At 40.4% G+C, this 21,132-nt stretch overlaps 1 protein-coding gene across 3 annotated transcripts in view; it reads right to left on the bottom strand.

Annotated features, from left to right (window-relative positions):
* Positions 1 to 18,736, bottom strand: part of EDC3 (enhancer of mRNA decapping 3) — a 51,536-nt gene extending 32,800 nt beyond the window's left edge. For 2 of the 3 annotated variants that reach the window (XM_004276308.3, XM_033440073.2), the window contains exons 1-2: positions 18,577 to 18,736; positions 2,774 to 2,984 (exon numbers count right to left, since the gene is read on the bottom strand). In XM_004276308.3, the coding sequence (XP_004276356.1) occupies positions 2,774 to 2,937 (164 nt within the window). In that variant the 5' untranslated portion in view covers positions 2,938 to 2,984; positions 18,577 to 18,736. Of the gene's footprint in view, positions 1 to 2,773; positions 2,985 to 17,768; positions 17,864 to 18,576 lie in introns of all 3 variants that reach the window. The other variant, XM_033440071.2, reaches the window with a different exon arrangement.
* Positions 18,737 to 21,132: the final 2,396 nt, after the last annotated feature.

Here is a 21,132-nt window from a genome sequence, read left to right as displayed (position 1 = left end):
CAGAAATTAGCACAACATTGTAAATCAACTATACTTCAGTAAAAAACATAGAGACCTACTGTTAATCACAAAACTATCATTAACATCTTAGATTTCTAGACTGCTTAATAGTTTTTTTTCATTCATTCACTCACCTGCTCATCCGATAGGTATACACAGAGTACTTACTATATGGTAAGCCCTGTACTAGGAGTGGGGTATATAGCTATGAAAAGCATTACATGCCCACAAGGAACTCACAGTCTAGTCAGCAGAAAATTCAAGTAGGTAATCAGAAGTGTTAAATACTATGACAGAGGTATGTACAGGGGACTAGAGCTCCCCAAAGCAAAATACATGCGAGTCTGGCAGAGATGGATGAAGCACTTAAGCTAAGTCTGGTGGGGGAAGGAAAATAAGAGTTGGCCAAGCAGAGTATGGTAGGGAGAGGGGCATCTTAGGCCAAGGCTCAGAGATTGAGAAAATGTGGGCCATTTGAGGACCTGCAAATGTCACAGTGTTACTAAAGAGTAGAATGCTTATGGAGGGCCATTAGGAGCTAAGGCTGTGGAGGAAATTAGGGATCAGATCATAATCACACTGGATTTTCCTGGTGGCTGTAAGGAAGGTGGAGAAACTAGACGCAGAGTCACCAGTTAGGAGATGAGGCAAGAAATAAGAGGGGATGAACAGGGCAAGTGACAGTGCAAAGAGAGAGGGGAGGACAGAACCAAATAACATTTGGAATCCACAGAATTTGGTAACTAACTGAACTTGAGGATCAAGAGAAAGAATTTATTATGACTCCTAAGCGTCTAACTTGGGTGAAAGGTGTCGTTAGTCACTAATTAAGGGTACACCTTGGGAGGAAGAAATCTGCAGATAACATAATGAGCTCAGCTTTGAAAATCTTAAATTTAGGATATTCTGTGGGATATCCACCTGGAAATGACCAGTAGACAATTAAATTAAAGTATATGGAACTCACATAATGGGTCTAAATTAAAGATTTGGGATCTCACTAATGTGTAAGAAGATACCCATAAGACTGTCTAAAGAGAATACAGACTCAGAAAAGGACCAAAGATAGAACTTTGACTAACCCCATCTTAAAAACTGAGAAGAAAAGGAATCTGGGGGGGGTGGGGGAAGGTGTATAAAGGAATGGAGGAATACATGGCAAGAAAACCCAAAGGGTGACAAAGAAACTAAAAGAATAGGCCATTCCAACAGTTAGGGCACATTTGAATAAGATCAGATTTGAGACACTCCACTGAATTTGGCACTTGGCAAAAGCTACTTCAGCAAGATGGTAAAGTTGGAAAAAAGACAATGGTGGAGTAGGGAGGGCCTAGAGGGACTAGGCCACAAAGGGAATGAAAGCAGACTACAGTTGACCCTTGAACAACAGTTTGAACTGTGCAGGTCCACTTATACATGGATTTTTTTTCCCCACTAAACACATTCTATAGTACCACATGATCCATGGTTGGTTGAATCTGCAGAGACAGAACCATGGACACTGAGGGTCAAATGTAAAGTTATACCCAGACTGTCGATGGCGCAGGCAGTTGGCGCCCTAACCTCCTCATTTTTCAAGGGTCAACCGGGGGCCTCCCTGGTGGCACAGTGGTTGAGAGTCCACCTGCCGATGCAGGGGACATGGGTTCGTGCCCCGGTCCGGGAGGATCCCACATGCCGTGGAGCGGCTGGGCCTGTGAGCCATGGCCGCTGAGCCTGTGCGTCCAGAGCCTGTGCTCTGCAACGGGAGAGGCCACAACAGTGAGAGGCCTGCATACTGCAAAAAAAAAAAAAAGAAAAAAAAAAAAAAAAAGGGTCAACCGTATTTTGCTCTGAAAAGAATTATGAGTACAAAGAGAAGGGAAATGACAGGGCAATACCTAGTGACAAATGCAAGGTGTGTGTGTAGGGGGGGCAGGGGGGAGTGTTTTTACTATGGGGGAGGCCTGGGAATGTTAGAAAGCAAAGAGAAAAGAGACAGTATAAAGGCTGCAAGTGAGGACACAAAAGAAAAGGAGTAGGGCCTCAAAGGAGATAGAAAAGGATAGCACATAAAGCATACGTGCGATAAGGTTAGCCCTGAACACAAAGGATATTTCTTCCATGAAGACTTCAGAGGAGATAAGCAATAAGAATGGATACACCTACAGAAAAGGTTACATGTGGATGCTGTTTAGGAAGTCAAGGAAGCTCTTGCCAGACAGTCTCTTTTTTTAAAAAAAAAAAAAACATAAGAAAGGGAGGTTTCTGTCAAACTTGTGAAAAGAGGGATGTGGAGACATCTAAGGTTGAGATCTGTTAGCAAACACTAAGAAAAATACATTCCTGTAGCTAAGAACTTCAGCTACTGGCTACAGTGTGCCTCTGGAGATAAATCATAATATAAATCTACAAAGAGAGATAGTTACATGGTGGGGTGGGGGGATCAATAAAGACCTTAGATGTAAGAAAGCACAAATAATACAAAACTGAGAAAGGAAATCTGAAACCAGAAAACAGAAATATTATTCTGAATTTGACGCATTTAAATATAATATTGCATGTTTGGTAGAGATAAGAAAAATGTTTCACAAACCCTGAATCATTAGCTGAAAGCTAATTATGACACAAAGTCTCTGCTGAAACAGTAGAACTATAAGATCTAAGATTGCAAAATCTCACCCCTGATAAGACTCTACTCAAAAGTAGCCCTATGCAAGAGAATATTGGCAATGAGACCTAGGTCAAGCTCCACAGATCACCAGACTGGATTTGGAAGAATCAGGATACTCACCTGAAAGTGACTTCTGGCACAAGGCACTTCACTCCATTGTGGAAAGGCCGGGTGAGAGAAATGGTCTGGCTGACCTGGTCCACTGCTGATACTCTTCCCTGATAGACACCCAAGCTATCTCCACAGTTGATGGACACAATACTGCCCAGCCAATCCGCAGCCATGTTTCAGATGTGAGACCACCGTGGAGAGAAGGAACAATGTAGTGTACCTTGAGAAAAAGATAAATCTTTAATAAAATTCACCAAACATTATACCAGGTCTGTACCAGGTGTTCTTAATAATATATATTCTATCATATCCTTAATTGAGGTAATAAAGCATAAAAAATAAAGCTTTTTTTTTTAGTAGGAGTAAGCATACTAATGAATAAGCAATACCATTATATATATAGATCTTACAACTGCTTTAAACCACATGCACTGGATATTTACCTGGACATCATATCACAAAAACTATCACTTGTTTTATAACATTTTATATATATATATATATTTTTATATATATATATATATATATATATATTTATTTATTTATTTATTTTTTTGCGGTACGTGGCCCTCTCACCATTGTGGCCTCTCCCGCTGCGGAGCACAGGCTCCAGATGCGCAGGCTCAGCGGCCAATGGGCCGCTGGCTAATGGGCTGGCTAATGGGCTCTAGAGCGCAGGCTCAGTAGTTGTGGTGCATGGGCTCAGTAGCTCTGCGGCATGTGGGATCTTCCCAGACCGGGGCACGAACCCGCGTCCCCTGCATCGGCAGGCGGACTCTCAACCACTGCGCCACCAGGGAAGCCCATATAACATTATATTTTAATATATCTGCCAGCAGAATGTTTTCAAAGAGAATAAATAAGAAATAATATATAAAAAAATAATGTTGGTAATGTCACAGTAGCTCATATCAGACTAACCCTCTTGCTGATGACAATGAAAAATTGTGGACAAAATTTTTTTTTAAAAAGCTGACTGAAGGCATTAGAGAACACTACACCTAACTACAGAATAACATTCTTTTCAAGTTCACCAACATATGCTGGGCCTTAAGCTAGTATCAATTCATTTCAAAGGACTGAAATCAGACAGAGTATGCTCTTTGTCCATAACAGAATTAAATTTGAAGTTGATAATAAGCTATTTCAAATATCCCCAAATATCTGGAAATTAAGCAAGACATTTCTAAATAACCTATGGGTCAAAGAAGAAATCAAAAGGGCAGTTAGAAAACAGTTCAAATTCGGGACTTCCCTGGCAGTCCAGTGGTTAAGACTCTGCGCTTCCACTGCAGGGGGCGTGGGTTCAATCCCTTGTCGGGGAACTAAGATCCTGTACGCCATGCCACGTGGCCAAAAAACAGAAAACAGTTCAAACTCAATGAAAATGAAAATATAACATATCAACATTTATGGGATGCACTTAAAATAGTGTTTGAAGGGAAATTTATATATTTATCTATTTCTAATATAAATGCTTATATTAGAAAAGATGAAAGGTTTAAAACCAATGATTGGGCTTCCCTGGTAGCACAGTGGTTAAGAATCCGCCTGCCAATGAAGCGGACACGGTTTCAATCCCTGGGCTGGGAAGATCCCACATGACACGGGGGAAGATCCCACAGCTGGCAGAGCAACTAAGCCCGTGCACCACAACTGCTAGAGCCTGAGCTCTAGAGCCTGTGAGCCACAACTACTGAGCCCACACGCCACAACTACTGAAGGCTGTGAGCCCTAGAGCCCAGACGCTGCAACTACTGAGCCCACGTGCCACAACTACTGAAGCCCGCATGCTACAACTACTGAGCTCACGCACCTAGAGCCCATGCTCCGCAACAAGAGAAGCCACCACAACGAGAAGCTCACAGACTGCAACGAAGAGTAGCCCCCACTCGCCACAACTAGAGAAAGCCCTCACACAGCAAAGACCCAATGCAGCCAAAAAATTTAAAAAAAAAAAATTCAAGAATTTTTTAAGTCAACAGAAGAGAATTAAGACAATCTTCTTTGATAACTCAAGCAGAACATAAATATTTTTTAAAATAAAATAACATAGATACTTAGTTTAATAACTATATCAGGCTTCATATCCTCCAGTGAAAGAATACAATTATACCTTGCTTTTGTTGTTAAAACAAACGAACGGTGATGGAATAAATGGATATCCATCAGTAGAAAATGAACACTGACCTAAATCTCATAATTTATATATACATTTACTCAAAATGGGTCATGGACTTAAATGTAAAATGTCAAACTATAAAACTTTTAGGAAAAGCATAAGAGAAGCCTTCAGGATCTAGGGTAAGGCAAAAAGTTCTTAGACTTGATCCATTAAAAGAGAAACTGATCAGATGGACTTCTTGAAAATTAAAAACTTTTGCTCTGCAAGAGGATCCTTGTTAGGAGGATAAAAAAGACAAGTTACAGACTGGCAGAAAATATTTGCAAACTGCATTATCTGACAAGGACAAATGACTAGTATCTAGAATATATAAAGAACTCTCAGGACTTCCCCGGTGGTCCAGTGGCTAAGACTCCGTGTTCCCAATGCAGGGGGCCCGGGTTCGATCCCTAGTCAAGGAACTAGATCCTGCATGCCACAACTAAGAGTTCGCATGCTGCAACTAAAGATCCTTCATGCTGCAACTAAAGATCCCACATGCCACAACTAAAAATCCTGCATGCCGCAACTAAATATCCTGCGTGCTGCAACTAAAGATCCCGCATGCTGCAACAAAGACCCCGTGTGCCACAACTAAGACCCGGCACAGCCAAATAAATAAATAAATAAACATTTTTAAAAAAAGAACTCTCAAAACTCAATGGTAAAAAAAACCCCAAACAATCCAATCCATAATGGGTAAAAGACACAAAATGACGTTTCAACAAAGAAGATATACGGATGGTAAATAAATACATGAAAAGATATTCAACATCATTAACCATTAGGGAAATACAAACTAAAACCACAATGAGATATCACTACATATCCACCAGAATGGCTAAAATGAAAAACAGTAACACCAAGTGCGAGCAAGGATGTGGAAAAACTGGTTTACTCATACACTCACACATTGCAGACAGGACTACTAAATGGTGCAGCCATTCTGGAAAACAATTTGGCAATTTATAAAAAATCTAAACATGCAACTCCTACGTGACCCAGCAACTGCACGACTGGTCATTTATCTCAGAGAAAGGAAGACTTAAGTTTACATGAAAACCTGTACATGAATGTTCATATCAGGTTTACTCCTAAAGCCTCAAACTGGAACAGCCTAGATGACCTTCCATGTGTGAATAGTGAAACAAACTGTGGTATATTCATGCCAGGGAGAAAAAGTGAAAAAAAGCCAACCCCAAAAGATTACATCCTGTATGATTCCATTTGTGTAATATTCTTGAAAGAACAAACTATAGAAATGGAGAAGAGATTAGTGGTTCCCAGGGGTGAGGGAAGTGCTGGGAGGCAGGAAGAAAACAGGGATGACTATAAATGAGCAACATGAGGGATCCTTGTAGTAATGGAAACATTCTATATTTGACCATATCAATGTCAATATCCTGGTAGTGATATTGTACTATAGTTTTGCAAGACGTCACCAATGGGGAAAAACAGGTAGGGTATATGGAATTTCTATTATTTCTTACAAGTGCATATGAATCTACAGTTACCTCAAATAAAAAGGTCAATTTTTTTAAAAAATCAGCGTCTTCTACCACATTAACAAAGTAAATGGGAAATCATGGATGGTCATGTCAATACAAGTAGAAAGATAATCTGACAAAATTCAACATCCATCCATGATATAAAAAAGGGGCAGTGGCATCTACAACACAATTAAAGCTAACATCATACTAATGGTGAAACAATGAATTCTTTCCCCCGCAAGACTGGGACAAGGCAAGAATGTCCACTCTCGCCACTTCTGCTTCTTATTCAACACTATATTTAGGTCCTAGCCAGTGAAATAAAAAAAGAAAAAGAAATAAAAAGCATAAATATTGGAAAGGAAGATGTAAAGTTATCTTTATTTGTAAGCTGTATTATTGACTGTGCATGTAGAAAACCCTAAGGAATGTACCCCCCCCAAATCCTACTAGTATGACTTTAGCAAGATCACAGGATACATGCTCAATATAAAATAAACAACGGTATTTTATATAATAGCAACAAACAACTGAAAATGAAATTTTTAAATACTATTTATAATAGTATTAAAAACCAAAATACTTAGGAATAAATCTAATGAAAAATGGGCAGGACCTCTATGATAAAAACTGAAAGACTGCTGAGAAAAATTAAAAGAAGATCTAAATAAATGGAGAGATGTACCACATTCACAGACTGAAGAGCTTAAAGTTGTCACTTCTCCCCAAGTTGATCTGTGGATCAAATACAAATATTAATAAAAATCCCAGCTGGCCTTTTTGGAGAAACTGAAAAACTGGTCCTAAAATCTATATGGAAATGCAAAATACTTAGAGTAGCCAAAATAATCATATAAAAGAAAAACAGAGGTAGTTGTTTTACACTATCTTCTTTCAAGTTTTACTATAAAGCTATAGAAAATCAGTGTGGTATTGGTGCGAGGATAGACAACTAGATCAACAGAACAGAGTCCAGAAATAGACCTACACACACATGGTCAACTGACTTCTGATCAAGGTACCAAGATAAATCAATGGAAAAATCAAAAAGTATTTTTCAGTAAACGGTGCTAGAACAACTGGATATATATGAGAAAAAAATAACGGTCTAGTCTTATCCCACATAGATACAAAAAAATTAATTTGAAATAAACTATCTAAACATAAAAGCTAAAACTAAAGCTACTGGGAAAACAAAAAAATAGAATATTTTAGTGACCTTAAGGGCAGAGAAAGATTTCTTTAGCCAAAACACAAATAAGTACTAATCATAAAAGAAAAAATCTGATGAATTAGATTTCATCACAATTTTAAAGTCTTGCTCATCAAAAGTCATCATTAAAGAATACAAGTTGGAAGAGGTATAAAAAAGATGCAGGAGACCAGCTGGGAGGCAACTAGAGCAGCCCATTTAAGAGATGGTGGTAAGTGGGCATAGGCAGAAGCAATGAAGATGGAAAGAAGATGACAGATTCAAAACCTATATAGGTGATGGTTTAAATTTGGTGACGATTTAATATAGTAGGTAACAGAAAGGGGGGGAATCACCATTAAGAAAACAAAAGGTGAATGGAACACACATAATCCCACAGCCTTTATACACATACCATCATATTGTGTAACAGCAGCAGCAGCTAGCATTTATTGCACACTTACTATGTCTCAGGAACGAGCTAAAACTTTAGGGGCATTCTTTCCTTCAATCATCATGACAACCCTACGAGGCAGCTACCTTACTATCCCATTTTACATATGGGGAATTTACAACAGAGAGATTATAATGGATATTTTACATACTTGTAACCAGAGCATAAAGGCAGCTTCTTAGTACAATGGCATATTTTCCATGCTGTACATATTCCACTGCATTCACATATCACAGTTTTTTTCTCAATGGGCATTTAGATAATTCCATTTTTCACAATTATAGTTAGTGCAGCAATGATCAATTTCATTCAGTGTTTGTCTTAAATAATTTTCTCAGGTTAGAGCCTCAGTCAGTCAAAAGGTAAAGCCACCTAGCTTTCATTACAATACTCCAGAGCAGAAAACTCGTTTTTTCAAACCAAATTATTTTCCACTTTTTTCCAAACCAAATCATTCTCTGGATGGGTTAAGACAGTCATAAATTTAAAACAAAGGTACTGTAATAAAATATTTAGGAAGGTATTCCATATAATCTAGCCCCATCTCAAAATCATTCCAATGAAGGCTACCTCCCTGGCAGCCAAGCATTTCAAGAAAACTCTCAAATTTATGATGGCAAAAAGATGTTTCTGCCCTCTTCTGTTACAATCACCCCAAAACAAGAAAAGAAAAAAAGAAAAGGTAAGTCACAGTCAAGGAGAACATATTCACAATAGATATATCTGATAAAGAACTTGTATCCAGAATATATAAGGAATGCTTACAAATCAGGAATAAAAAGGAAACACCACATTTTTTTAAAAGTAGGCAAAAGAAGTGATATGAATAGCCAATAAACATATGAAAAGCTGTTCAATTATCATTAATTATCAGAGAAATGTAAATTAAAATACAATGAGGGACTTCCCTGGTCCAGTGGTTAAGACTCCGTGTTCCCAATGCAGTGAACCTGGGTTCGATCCCTGGTCAGGAAACTAGATCTCCCGCACACCGCAACTAAAGATCCCGTAAGCCACAACTAAAGATCCCGCACGTGGCAATGAAGATCCCGCGTGCCACAACTAAGACCTGGTGCAGCCAAATAAATAAATATTAAACACACACACACACACACACACACACACACACACACACACACACACACACACACACGAGACAACCCAAACATCCATGATGGACGAATGGATAAACAAAACACGCTACACACGTAAAATGGAATATCATTCAGTCTTAAAAAGGAAGTTAGTTCTGATATATGTTACAACACAGATAAACCTTGAAGACATTATACTAAGTGAAATAAGACACAAAAGGACAAATCTTGTATGATTCCACTTATATGAAGAATTTAGAATAGTCAAACTCACAGAGACAGAAAGTAGAACAGTGTTTGCCAGGGGTTGGGGGAGCAGGAAACGGGGTGTTACTATTTAATGGGAACAGAGTTTCAGTTAGGTATGATGAAAAAGTTCTAGAGATAGATGATGGTGATGGTTGCATAACAATGTGAGTGCACCTAATGTCACTGAACTGTACACTTAAAAATGGTTAAAATGATAAATTTTATGTATACTTCACCACAATAAAAAAAAATTAAATTGGGAAAAAACCAACAGAGGATACTACACCCACTAGTATGGATCAAAATTGAAAGCACCAAATGTGTATGACAATGTGAAGCAACTGGAACTCTCTCACACTGCTGATCGTGTAAAATGATACAAGCACTTTGGAAAAGTTTGGCAGTTTTTTACAATATTAAACACACACCTATGATCCAAAACTTCATTCCTAGGATTTACACAGGAGAAATAAAAACATATATTCACAAAAAGACTTGTACACACATGTACAAAGTACATTATCACAATATCCGAAAACTGGAAACAAGGAGAAGAGAGGAAACAAATGATGGTGTAATTATACAACAGAACACTACTGGACAATAAAAAGGAACAAATTACTTATGCTACAACATAGATGATTTTCAAAAACTGAAAGAAGTCATACAGATACATTTATATGAGTCTATTTATAAGAATTTCTACAAGATGCACTACTTTATAGTGAGAAAAATCAAAAGTGTTTGCCTATAGGGTGGAAAACCGACTAGAAAGAGGCACAGAGGCCTCTTTCTGTGCCTCCTGAAATGAAAATGTTCTCTGTTTTTACTGATGCAATAGTTACAAGGATGTACACATCTATCAAAACTCACTGAATTGGGCATTTAACGTCTGTGCATTTTTATTGTATGTAAACCATATCTCAATAAAAAAGAAGGAAAAGTATATGTAGCCAACATAAGCACTATATAATGCCACAGAATATTTAGCCATTCCTCCAATAAGATTAACTTCCTAGCAAGGTTTTCCATAAACGTAAAGATGAAAACTCACACATTGGACAGCTCCTACAAAGATGTCTGTCAGGCATCTCATAATGCCCAAAATAGAATTTTTGATTTCTTTAGCCCCACACTCAACATCCCCCAATTTGTTCCTTCCCAAGCTTTTCCCATCTTAATAAACGGCACCAATATCCACTACACTGCTTAGGCAACAAAAGAAAAAAAAAAGAGTCAGAAGTCATCCTTGATTCCTTTCTTGTCCTTCATCCCATACTTTCAATTCATCAACAAATCCTATTGTCACCACCTCAAAGATAGGTCTATTTCTCTCCAGCTCCACTACCACCTTCCTAGTCCAAGTCACCATCATCTCGTAATTACAGGAAACCTCTAACTAGTATCTCTGCTTCCACTTCTGCCCCTCCAATTCTTTCTCTACAAAGCAGCCAGAGCAAATTTTAAAATGTAAATCACTTGTCATGATTCTGCTTAATAACTTCCTTTCCATGGACTGTAGGCCCTACATGATCTGATTTCTGCTAACCTCTACAGACAGCTTCATCTCTCACCACTCCCTTCCCCCTGTTCTCCAGACACACTAACCTTCTTACTCTTCCTCAAACATATCAAGTTTGTTCCCTCCAAAACTTTGCACCAGGTGTTCTCAGAACACTCTTGCCCCAGCTCTGTGAACAGCTAGTTCTATCTTTTCTTTCTGGTATCTGCTAAAATGTCACCACCCCAAAGAGGCCTTCCCTGGCTATCCAATTTAATGCAGCTACTCCCCATCACTCTCCAACACTTTCTGTTATGATTCCAAAATGACTCACCATATGAATTATCTTATTTGTTTATGTTGCATGTGTTACCCCACTAGAATGTAAGCTCCACCAGGGCAAGGGACCTTGTCTGTTTTGTTCTGCCTAGAATGGAAGAGGAACTCAATAAATATTAATCCAATCAATGAATGAATTAGATATAATAAATCTGACAGAGGTTAATCACTCAAAATCTAGAGTATCTAAATACTCTAGATTTAAATGCCTTGGCTCTCCTTGGAAATGGTTCTAAAAATACAATATCCCTAAGCATATCCTATGCAAAATCCTATGTAAGATATGAAATCTAACACTGCCCTACACACAGAAGGAAGTCAGCAAACAGCAGATGAGTATATAAACATAACATACAACACTAAGTATAAAATGAAACACTGGCTTAGTGTTTCCCATGAAGAATAGAAAAGAAATAGAATAGCGTTTTAAACAGTTTTCAAATATTAATTTCAGAAATATACCTACATAAAACAGAGTCTAAAAAAGGAAAAATAGCTCTCTCTCTATATATATATTTATTTATTTATTTATTTAAAGGAGCAAAAAAGGCACTCCTGTGGTTAAAAAAAAAAAGTATGTCTCATTAGAAATACAAAAACCTAAAGACAAACTCAGGTAGTTCTCTAGTATTTAACTGAGCAAGTATCACAAAACTGTGCTGACAGAACAGAAAATAAAAGAAACAATGCATTAGCAGGCTCATCCATAAATTTTTTTTTACATTTTATTATAGAAAATTTCAAACATATCCAAACATAGACAGAACAGCATAATGATCCCCACATACCCATCACTGAGTTGCAACAGCTATCAATATATCTCAAAGAACTTAAGCGATCAGGTGAACTTCTAATGCAACACAATTTCAACACTGATGATGGTAAAAGGCACATAAAACACATGTTTTATGCTTATTTTCCCCTTCCTGATTGGCCTTTGTCTACTTAATGTCACAAAAGTATGGAGTTCCTTTCCTATCATTTATACTCCATCATAATCCTACTCTGATGCTTATTTTATTTTTGCCTTTTTCTTTTTTTTGGCCGCACCTCACAGCATGCCAGATCTTAGTTCCCCCACCAGGGATCAAACCCGTGCCCGCTGCAGTGGAAGTGCAGATTCTTAACCACTGGACCGCCAGGGAAGTCCCTGATGCTTATTTTAGATAGATGCAGAATGAAGAGCTGTAATAAGAATTTTAGAAATACCAGAAATTAATCAGATGTGAAAAGACTTTTTACTTCTTCATTCAACATATATCTTTAAGACACTGATATTAAACATTCAAGTTTATATTATGTTAATAATAACTAAATAGAATTTTAATAGTTTTAAAGAAAATTCCTTTATTAAATGAAAACAGTAAATCTAAAACAAGTGGAGGGGCTTCCCTGGTGGCGCAGTGGTTGGGAATCCGCCTGCCAACACAGGGGACACAGGTTTGAGCCCTGGTCTGGGAAGATCCCACGTGCCACGAAGCTACTAGGCCCGTGCGCCACAACTACTGAGCTTGCGTGCCTAGAGCCCATACTCCACAATGGGAGAGGCCACCGCAATGAGAAGCTCGCACACCGCAGCAAAGAGTGGCCCCTGCTTGCCACAGCTAGAGAAGGCCCACATTCAGCAGTGAAGACCCAACACAGCCAAAAATTAATTGAATAAATAAATAAATAAAACAAGTGGAATGCCAACATCTGGGTTTCTAATCAGATGAACACACTAAGCGAGGAGGCTTCATCAATTACAGGGCTAACACCTTCATGTCAAAAGAAGAGCTACCACTGAAGATGATCTAGGAGCTACAAACAGACCAATCTTTTTCTTTTTTTGGACACACTGCATGGCTTGTGGATTTTTAGTGAACGGACCAGTGATCGAACCCTCGCCCTCAGCAGTTAAAGTACAGAGTCCTAACCACTGGACCACCAGGGAATTCCCAAGCAGACCAATCTTTGTTTTTTATCTTCTACTTTTCTATCATGGTATTACACAGATAGTAAGTCTACATATTTTAAGTTTACAGCTCAACGAATTTTTACATATTAATTTACCCAAATAACCACCACTCAATCAAGACACAATATTTTGAACACTCCAGAAGATTCCACTGTGTTCCCACAAAGGCAGCCATTATTCTGATATCTACCACAAAAGATTCATTTAGCCTGTTTTTGAACTTCATACAAATGGAATCATAAAGGTTCTCTTTTAAAGTGTCTGGATTCTTTTGCTCAATATTACATCTGTGAGATTCATCACCATGTAGTATTCTATTATATAACTATGCCTCAGTATATTTATCCATTCTACTGCTGAGAGACAGTTGGATTATTTCCAGTTTGGGGGCCATTATGAATAAAAAATTAAACATTTTTGTATATGTCTTTGTGGTGGACAAATGTACCCATTTATGCTGGGCATACCACACACAGAAGTAGATATGGGATGATTTTGCTCAAATGCTATCAGGATTTCCAGACTACCGAATACCACACTATGAGACTTTACTGAATCATTTCTCTTGTAACATAAGTCAGGTAGACCTAAATGGTCTTCCACCCATTATGCAACTGAGGTAGTTGCCAAAATGATTCAAAGACAACTTGCCAATAACAGACCTACAAACTTCCATCTCATCTGCCACATCACACAGAACTCACAGCACTCAGATCCAAGAAGCAATCCCTTGGTCTGCTAAGGACAATTAAATCAACAGTTACAGATGAGTGGTTAGTTACAGATTTCTGAAAAACTAGGTATTTTTCCACACATCTATGTAGAAAGGTGTTTGTAGAATCAAAAGCTTGGGAATGGCAGAGATCTGAAAAGAAAACATCTAGTACAACCCTAGTACTAGGCCCCTGTCTTCCACAAAAGGCAACATAGTGAAAAGGGCACGGACTTCTGAAGTCAGACATTACAGGCCAGAATTACAAGCAAATTATCCTAATCTGAGTCTCAATCGTCTCAACTATAAAATGGGAATTACAGTTGACCCTGAACAACATGGGCTTGAATGGCACAAGGCCACTTAAACGCCAATTTTCTTTACTAAATACTACAGTACTACACGATGGGCGGTTGGTTGAATCTGAGATGCAGAACCGCAGATACAGAAGAACCAGGTATATGGAGGGCCAACTATAGATTACACTCGAATTTTCAACTTTGCAGAGGGTTGGTGGCCCAATAGTTCAAGAGTCAACTGTATGCCAATTATACCACCACCTCACAGAACCACTGTGAAGATTAAATGAGATAATCTATACAATTTCTACGATACAGCAAATTTTATTTCAAATGTCTCTGTTTTTTTTTTTTTTGGGCGCAGCATGCAGCATCTTAGTTCCCTGACCAGGGATCAAACCTGTGTCCCCTGCAGTGGAAGCGCAGAGTCTTAACCACTGGACCACCAAGGGAAGTCCCTCAGATACCTCCTTTTCACAGAAAGAATACTGGCCAGATAGGGGATTCGAGTTATGGTCCTAGAAAATCATACTGTGAGGGCCCCTCCCATCACACCTGAACAAAACTACAAATTGGAATACACATATCCTTAGGGGTACACAAAGATATGCAAGCAAGGGAATCCATTTCCACCTTACTCTTTCATAAACCTGATCTGCCTAGATAACTGGATTATCAAATAAGGTTTTCAGGCATAAAATTTATTATTTTAAAACAGGGGTCAGAAAACTACGGCCCACGTACCAAATCTGGCCCACTACCAATAAAGTTGTATTGGAACACAACCACGCACAGCTGTTTGCTTATGGTCTGTGGCTGTTTTTGCACTACAATGGGAGAACTTAGTAGTACTGACAGAGACCACATGGCCCACAAAGCCTACCACCAGGTCCTTTGCAGAAAAACTTTGCTGACTCCTGTTTTAGGATAAAATTCTGTGGGATAAATAGAATGGATACAAGTTCAAAAAGGAAAAGGAAAAATATGAAATGGACATTCCCAGAAGGATACAATTACCAAAACTGACTCAAAAAGTAATAGAAAATCTGGATAGACCTATACCAAGTAAAGACACTGATTTAGTAATTCCAAATCTTCCTACAAAGAAAAGCCCAGGCCCAGAGGACTTCACTGGTAAATTCTATAAAACACATAGAAAGAAATAATTAACAATTCTACATAAACTCTTTTAGAAAACAGAAGAAGAGGAACATTGCCCAACTCACTTTATGAGGGTAATTTTACTCTAATACCAAGGCCAGCCAAAGACATCATAAGAAAAGGAAACTTCAGACCAATATCCCTCATGAACATAGAGATGTTCACAAAAATTCTTTTTTTTTTAACATCTTTATTGGGGTATAATTGCTTTACAATGGTGTGTTAGTTTCTGCTTTATAACAAAGTGAATCAGTTATACATATACATATGTTCCCATATCTTTTCCCTCTTGCATCTTCCTCCCTCCCACCCTCCCTATCCCACCCCTCCAGGCGGTCACAAGCACCGAGCTGATATCCCTGCGCTATGCAACAAAAATTCTTAATACTAGCAAATTGAATTCAGCAACATATAAAAAGTATTATACACCACGACTCAATGGGATTCATTCCAGGAACACAAGATTGGCTTAACATCTGAAAATCAAGTAATGTAAGACACCATTTATACATATCCATATCCTAGAGGGCTTTTTTAATATAAAAAAAGGTTATCTGAGGACTTCCCTGGTGGTCCAGTGGTTAAGACTCCACGCTCCCAATGCAGGGGGCCCGGGTTCGATCCCTGGTCAGGGAACTAGATCCCGCATGCCACAACCAAGAGCCCGCACGCCACAACTAAAGATCATGCATGCCGCAATGAAGATACTGCGTGCCGCAACTAAGACCCAGCACAGCCAAATAAATAAATATTTTAAAAAATAAATATATCTGTATATTTTAGAAACATCAACTTGCTATTACATTTAGAAACTTTGTATTTATTTTTAAAAAGTCAATATTTACAACCTGTCAGAAATTACATCCTAGGGACTTCACTGGTGGCACAGTGGTTAAGAATCTGCCTGCCAATGCTGGGTTCGATCCCTGGTCTGGGAAGATCCCACATGCCACAGAGCACTAAGCCTGTACGCCACAACTACTGAGCCTGCACTCTAGAGCCTGCAAGCCACAACTACTGAGTCCATGTGTCATAACTACTGAAGCCCGCGTGCCTAGAGCCCATGTTCCACAATGAGAAGCCACCACAATGAGAAGCCCCCACAATGAGAAGCCCACACACCACAACGAAGAGTAGCCCCCCCACTCGCCACAACTAGAGAAAGCCCGCGCACAGCAACAAAGACCCAACGCAGCCATAAATAAATAAATTTTAAAAAGAAAAAAAAAGAATTTACATCCTAAACTATTTAAAATTAAATATTTAAACTACTTAAATTTCTGATGACCCTTCCATTTCATTAGACTGCACTGGGCAAATCTTGAGAATACCCAGATGATACTTTCTCTCTTCACTTCATAAAGGCAACAAATTGATAAGCACACTCTCTAGATAAGCCTTCAAATACACACTATGTATAAAGAAAGTGACAGAGCCTCAACACTGATCACCAAAATCCCAGCTGTAAGTTGTGCCCACAAATCAAATCCCTACAGACATAGATGCTCAAAGTCATGATGTCATCTAATTTTACCACTATATGGCAAATCCCCCCGCATCTCACCCACCAGGTCATCGGAAAAACTCAAACACCTTGCCAAAATTCGGACACATTATCACTATGGATACTGCCCTCCTTTGAGATACTGATATGAATGTCCTGTCCTGTTGTTCTGGTGAAGAGCTCTAGTAACCCTGCTCCTCTGGTTGATAAGAAGAGAAAAATGACATATTTTCCACCTTGCATTACTTACAGAATCTCAGGAATCTCAAGAATCTTAATTAAACATTTTCTAGTCCAATGTTTTTCAAACTACAGGTCTTTAGAAGTCAGACCCATTACAGGTCAGAGTCAATTTAGTGAGTTGCAATCAACTTTTTTTTTCTTTTAATGAAATAGAAAATGTCAGAGGGCATCGTATATAGAAAGGGTAAACTTTTGTTTCCTGTGTGTGTACACACTCTGTGCATGCAGGGGTCACCCAGGGTCAGCATGTAAAATACATTAACTGTGGGTCACAGGTCAAAAAGTTTGCGAGACACTCTGCTAGTCCCACAGCCCTGACCCCTCAAGAAAGCTCCACCAGAAACTTCTTAGCAATTAAAAAGTTATGTTATTGGGTGGGTGGGGGATGAACTGGGAGATTGGGATTGACATACATACACTAATATGTATAAAGTAGATAACTAATAAGAACCTGGTGTATAAAATAAAATTCAAAAAGAAAATTTTTTTGTTATGTTATTTGTAACCATCTCCGTTTTATACAGAGAAACCAAAATATAAGAATTCTGTGTTCAGTACCCTTTATCTGCCATTCATAAAAAAAAGCCTAGAATCCATCTGAGGTTTCCAGTTGAAACAGTGACCTGCTCAGGGACAGTCACTTACGTTTTGATGGGACTGAGACAGATCGCAGACTGAAATCAGTTTAGCCTGTGGCTAGGGAAGAGAACAAAAACCATTCTGGGTCTCGAGTTCCTCACCTGTAACCACAGGAGAGGACTGTTAAGACTCCTAGCTCCAGAATTGGGAGGTTTACTGACAACCACCTGGCCAAGCAGGTGAAGACTATGCCTCCCACACACCAAAACACTTGAACTTGAACCATTCAACAAGTCAATTACTGATCAAGTCAACTAATATCGCACAAAGACTACCGATAATAAGAAGCTAAGACTTAACACGAACTGCAGTAAACAATCAAGGGGAAGTCCCCAGGATTCAGCAGAAGCTGCACCCTAGCAGGTATCATTATTTCTCAGCCACCCTTCCCTCTCAGAGTCCAGTTCACCTCTGTCCTCCAGCTATCAGTCATGGATGTGGCACTCGCGCTCTTCCCTGCCACCGTACTTCATTGTGCAAAAGGAAACTGAAGCAGGGAGCAATGAGTGGGCGGGCTGCAGGAACCATCAGCAAGGCTAAACTAAGAGGCTAGGCGGCTAATGCCTCACACCTCCCACAATTCCTCGACTATTTAAAATCCCGCTCCCCTCGGTCTCCCACCTCAAACCATACCCCGGAGGCAAGCCTTAGTAATGGGGCCCCTGCGCACCCGAAGCGGCCCCCAGCTCGTGCCCGCCTCTAAAAAGGTCTGCAAGGCCTGGAACCACGAAGCCTAAAAGCAAACCCTCCTGGCAACCCCGGAAGCCCCCTCCCACGAGCGCCCACTAGTCACCCGCCTGCCCCTCGCTCCCACCTCCACGCCGCCGGGCCTGCGCCTCCTGCGCACACCACACCAACACGGCCCTGAAACACCGCAGGACCCAGAGACCACGGGGCTTCTCCACATCCACCCCGACAGCCGCGGCCGCCGCCGGAAGCGCCCGCGACCCCACGCCGCCGCCATGAGGTCACTTCCGGCGCGACGCCTCGGAAACCGGAGGGCCGGCCGCTGAGGGGCGGGACGCCCGAGAAATTTGAGAGTTTGGGAAGAGCAGTACTAGGGTCAACTCTATGGTCCTCCAGAACCGCACCTGTTCTTCATTTTGCATTCCCCGCCTTCTTATATCGGGGGGAGTCTGGGTTCGAGCTGGAGTCCTGTCCCCTGTCCTCGGCTCAGATTACTGGGGAGCTCCCCTCTCTCGCCTAGTCTTGATAAAAAGCTCCGGCTTTCCTTCCAGTCCCTCTTGGGCTAATAGCCGAACCAGAGCGGAAGACTTCGGCGTGGAGGGCGCCTGGTCACGTGGCCCCCATCCTTGATCAGTTGCAGCTGTGGGGTGCAATTAGTAGGCCCCCGTGATGGATTAAAGGAAACAAAAAATTCCCTTCGTGGTTGGTCTTCAAAGTTTATCAGCTTCAGCTCGTTTTTGGCCTAGTGTCAGCCAGTCTGAGCTTGGCTGCATTCCACCACCCCCACCCCCAGTACTCCGTACACAGGAAAGTGCCACTCTCCTTCCCGTGGCATTTTAGAGTCTTGGTAGTCTTGATTTTGAAAAGAGCAGGCGTTTAGGGCCAAGACAGTGTAATGAGGAATTTTGGAGTTTGAGTTTGCAAGGTTATCTTGAAGCAAGTTGCAAGGTTATCTTGAAGCCTGACACCTGGTTTAGGAACCACGGCTTGGTCAGGCAGCATAGAGTAAGGCCGTGGTTCCAAATCTGGCTCTGCAAAATCAGTTTAAGAACTTTAAAATTTTTTTCTCTTTTCAGGAACTCTCCCTTCCCTTCCTCCATCAGTAGAGATTCCATTTTAGTAGGTCGGGGGGGGGGGGGGGGGCGTGGCATCTATTATTTTAAAGGTTCCTTCCAGTCAATTCTTAGCACACCCCAGGTTTGGGAACCATTGGTGTATCAGACTCAGAGTTGAATCCTTGCTCTACCTTTTCTTTTTAGTTATTATTATTTTACAAACGAGCTGTGCAACTCTGGAGATAATAGCTAACAAAGTTGCTGTGAAATTAAATGAGATAATGTGCACCTGAGCATGACTGATAGTCCAAAAAAAAGGTGGTTAATTCTCTTATGCCTCCCTTTGGTTCTATGGTTCTATAGTCCACTCCAAATGATTTTTTAAACTCACAGGAGAGATTGGAGATCTTCAAGATGGCAGAGGAGTAAGATGTGGAGATGACCTTCCTCCCCACAAATACATAAGAAATATACCTACATGTGGAACAACTCCTACAGAACACCTACTAAACGCTGGTGGAAGACCTCAGACTTCCCAAAAGATATATATTTTTTCCTTTTTTTCTGAGTGTGTGTGTGTATGCTTCTCTGTGTGCTTTTGTCTGTATAGCTTTGCTTTTACCATATGTCCTAGGGTTGTTTTTTTTTAGTACAGTTTTTAGCGCTTGTTATTGTAAGGAACGGCACCAAGAAACGGAGGAGAGCTTAAACAAGCTTCATTTGGGAACGCTCCCAGGCGAGGTTCACTGGTCCGAGAAAAAGGGGCCAGAGAAGTCGCGCCCAGGTGTGGGCGCGAACAAAATTTATAGGGGAAGAAGGGAAAGGGGTGTGGTGAATCCGGGAGGGCGCAGGTTATTCCTTATTTGGTGGTCTCTTCGGGTATCCCGGCAATATCCGGTGCCGGTTGCATCAGTCTTGGGACCGTTAGTCTCGCCCCTCAAAAGGCGGGAAGGCTGGGCCGGGTGGAAAGTCTCCAGGTCAGCTTCTGGAACTGGGTGGTCCGGAAAGTTTCCGTCTGATGCAACCTGTGTATCTGATTGCGTTCCCCTGCCTCGGGCCAGTTGGCCTTACAGTTATCATTGGTGGATTTGTTTGGTTGCCCTCTTCTTTTTTTTAATTACTTTTTAATTTTTAATTTTAATAACTATATTTTCTTTTTCTGTCTTTCTTTCTTTTTTTCTCCCTTTTCTTGTGAGCCATGTGGCTGACAAGGTCTTGGTGCTCTGGCCGGGTGTCAGGCCTGTGCCTCTGAGGTGGGAGAGACAAGTTCAGGACATTTGTCCACCAGAGACCTCCTGGCTCCAAGTAATATCAAAAGGCAAAAGCTCTCCCAGAGATCACCATCTCAACGCTAAGACCCAGCTCCACTCAAGGACCAGCAAGCTACAGTGCTGGACACCTTATGCCAGACAACTAGAAAGACAGAAACACAACCCCAGCCATTAGCAGAGAGGTTGCCTAAAATCATAATAAGGTCACAGACACCCCAAAACACACCACCGGACGCAGTCCTGCTGACCAGAAAGACAAGATCCAGCCTCATCCATCAGAATACAGGCACTAGTTCCCTCCACCAGGAAGCCTACACAACCCACTGAACCAACCTTAGCCACTGGGTGCAGACACCA

The sequence above is a fragment of the Orcinus orca genome, chromosome 2 (genome assembly GCF_937001465.1).
Source record: "Orcinus orca chromosome 2, mOrcOrc1.1, whole genome shotgun sequence".
In the NCBI taxonomy this organism is placed as follows: domain Eukaryota; kingdom Metazoa; phylum Chordata; class Mammalia; order Artiodactyla; family Delphinidae; genus Orcinus; species Orcinus orca.
The sequence above is the reverse complement of the archived record's forward strand: the minus strand, read 5'-3'. Positions and strand labels throughout refer to the sequence as shown.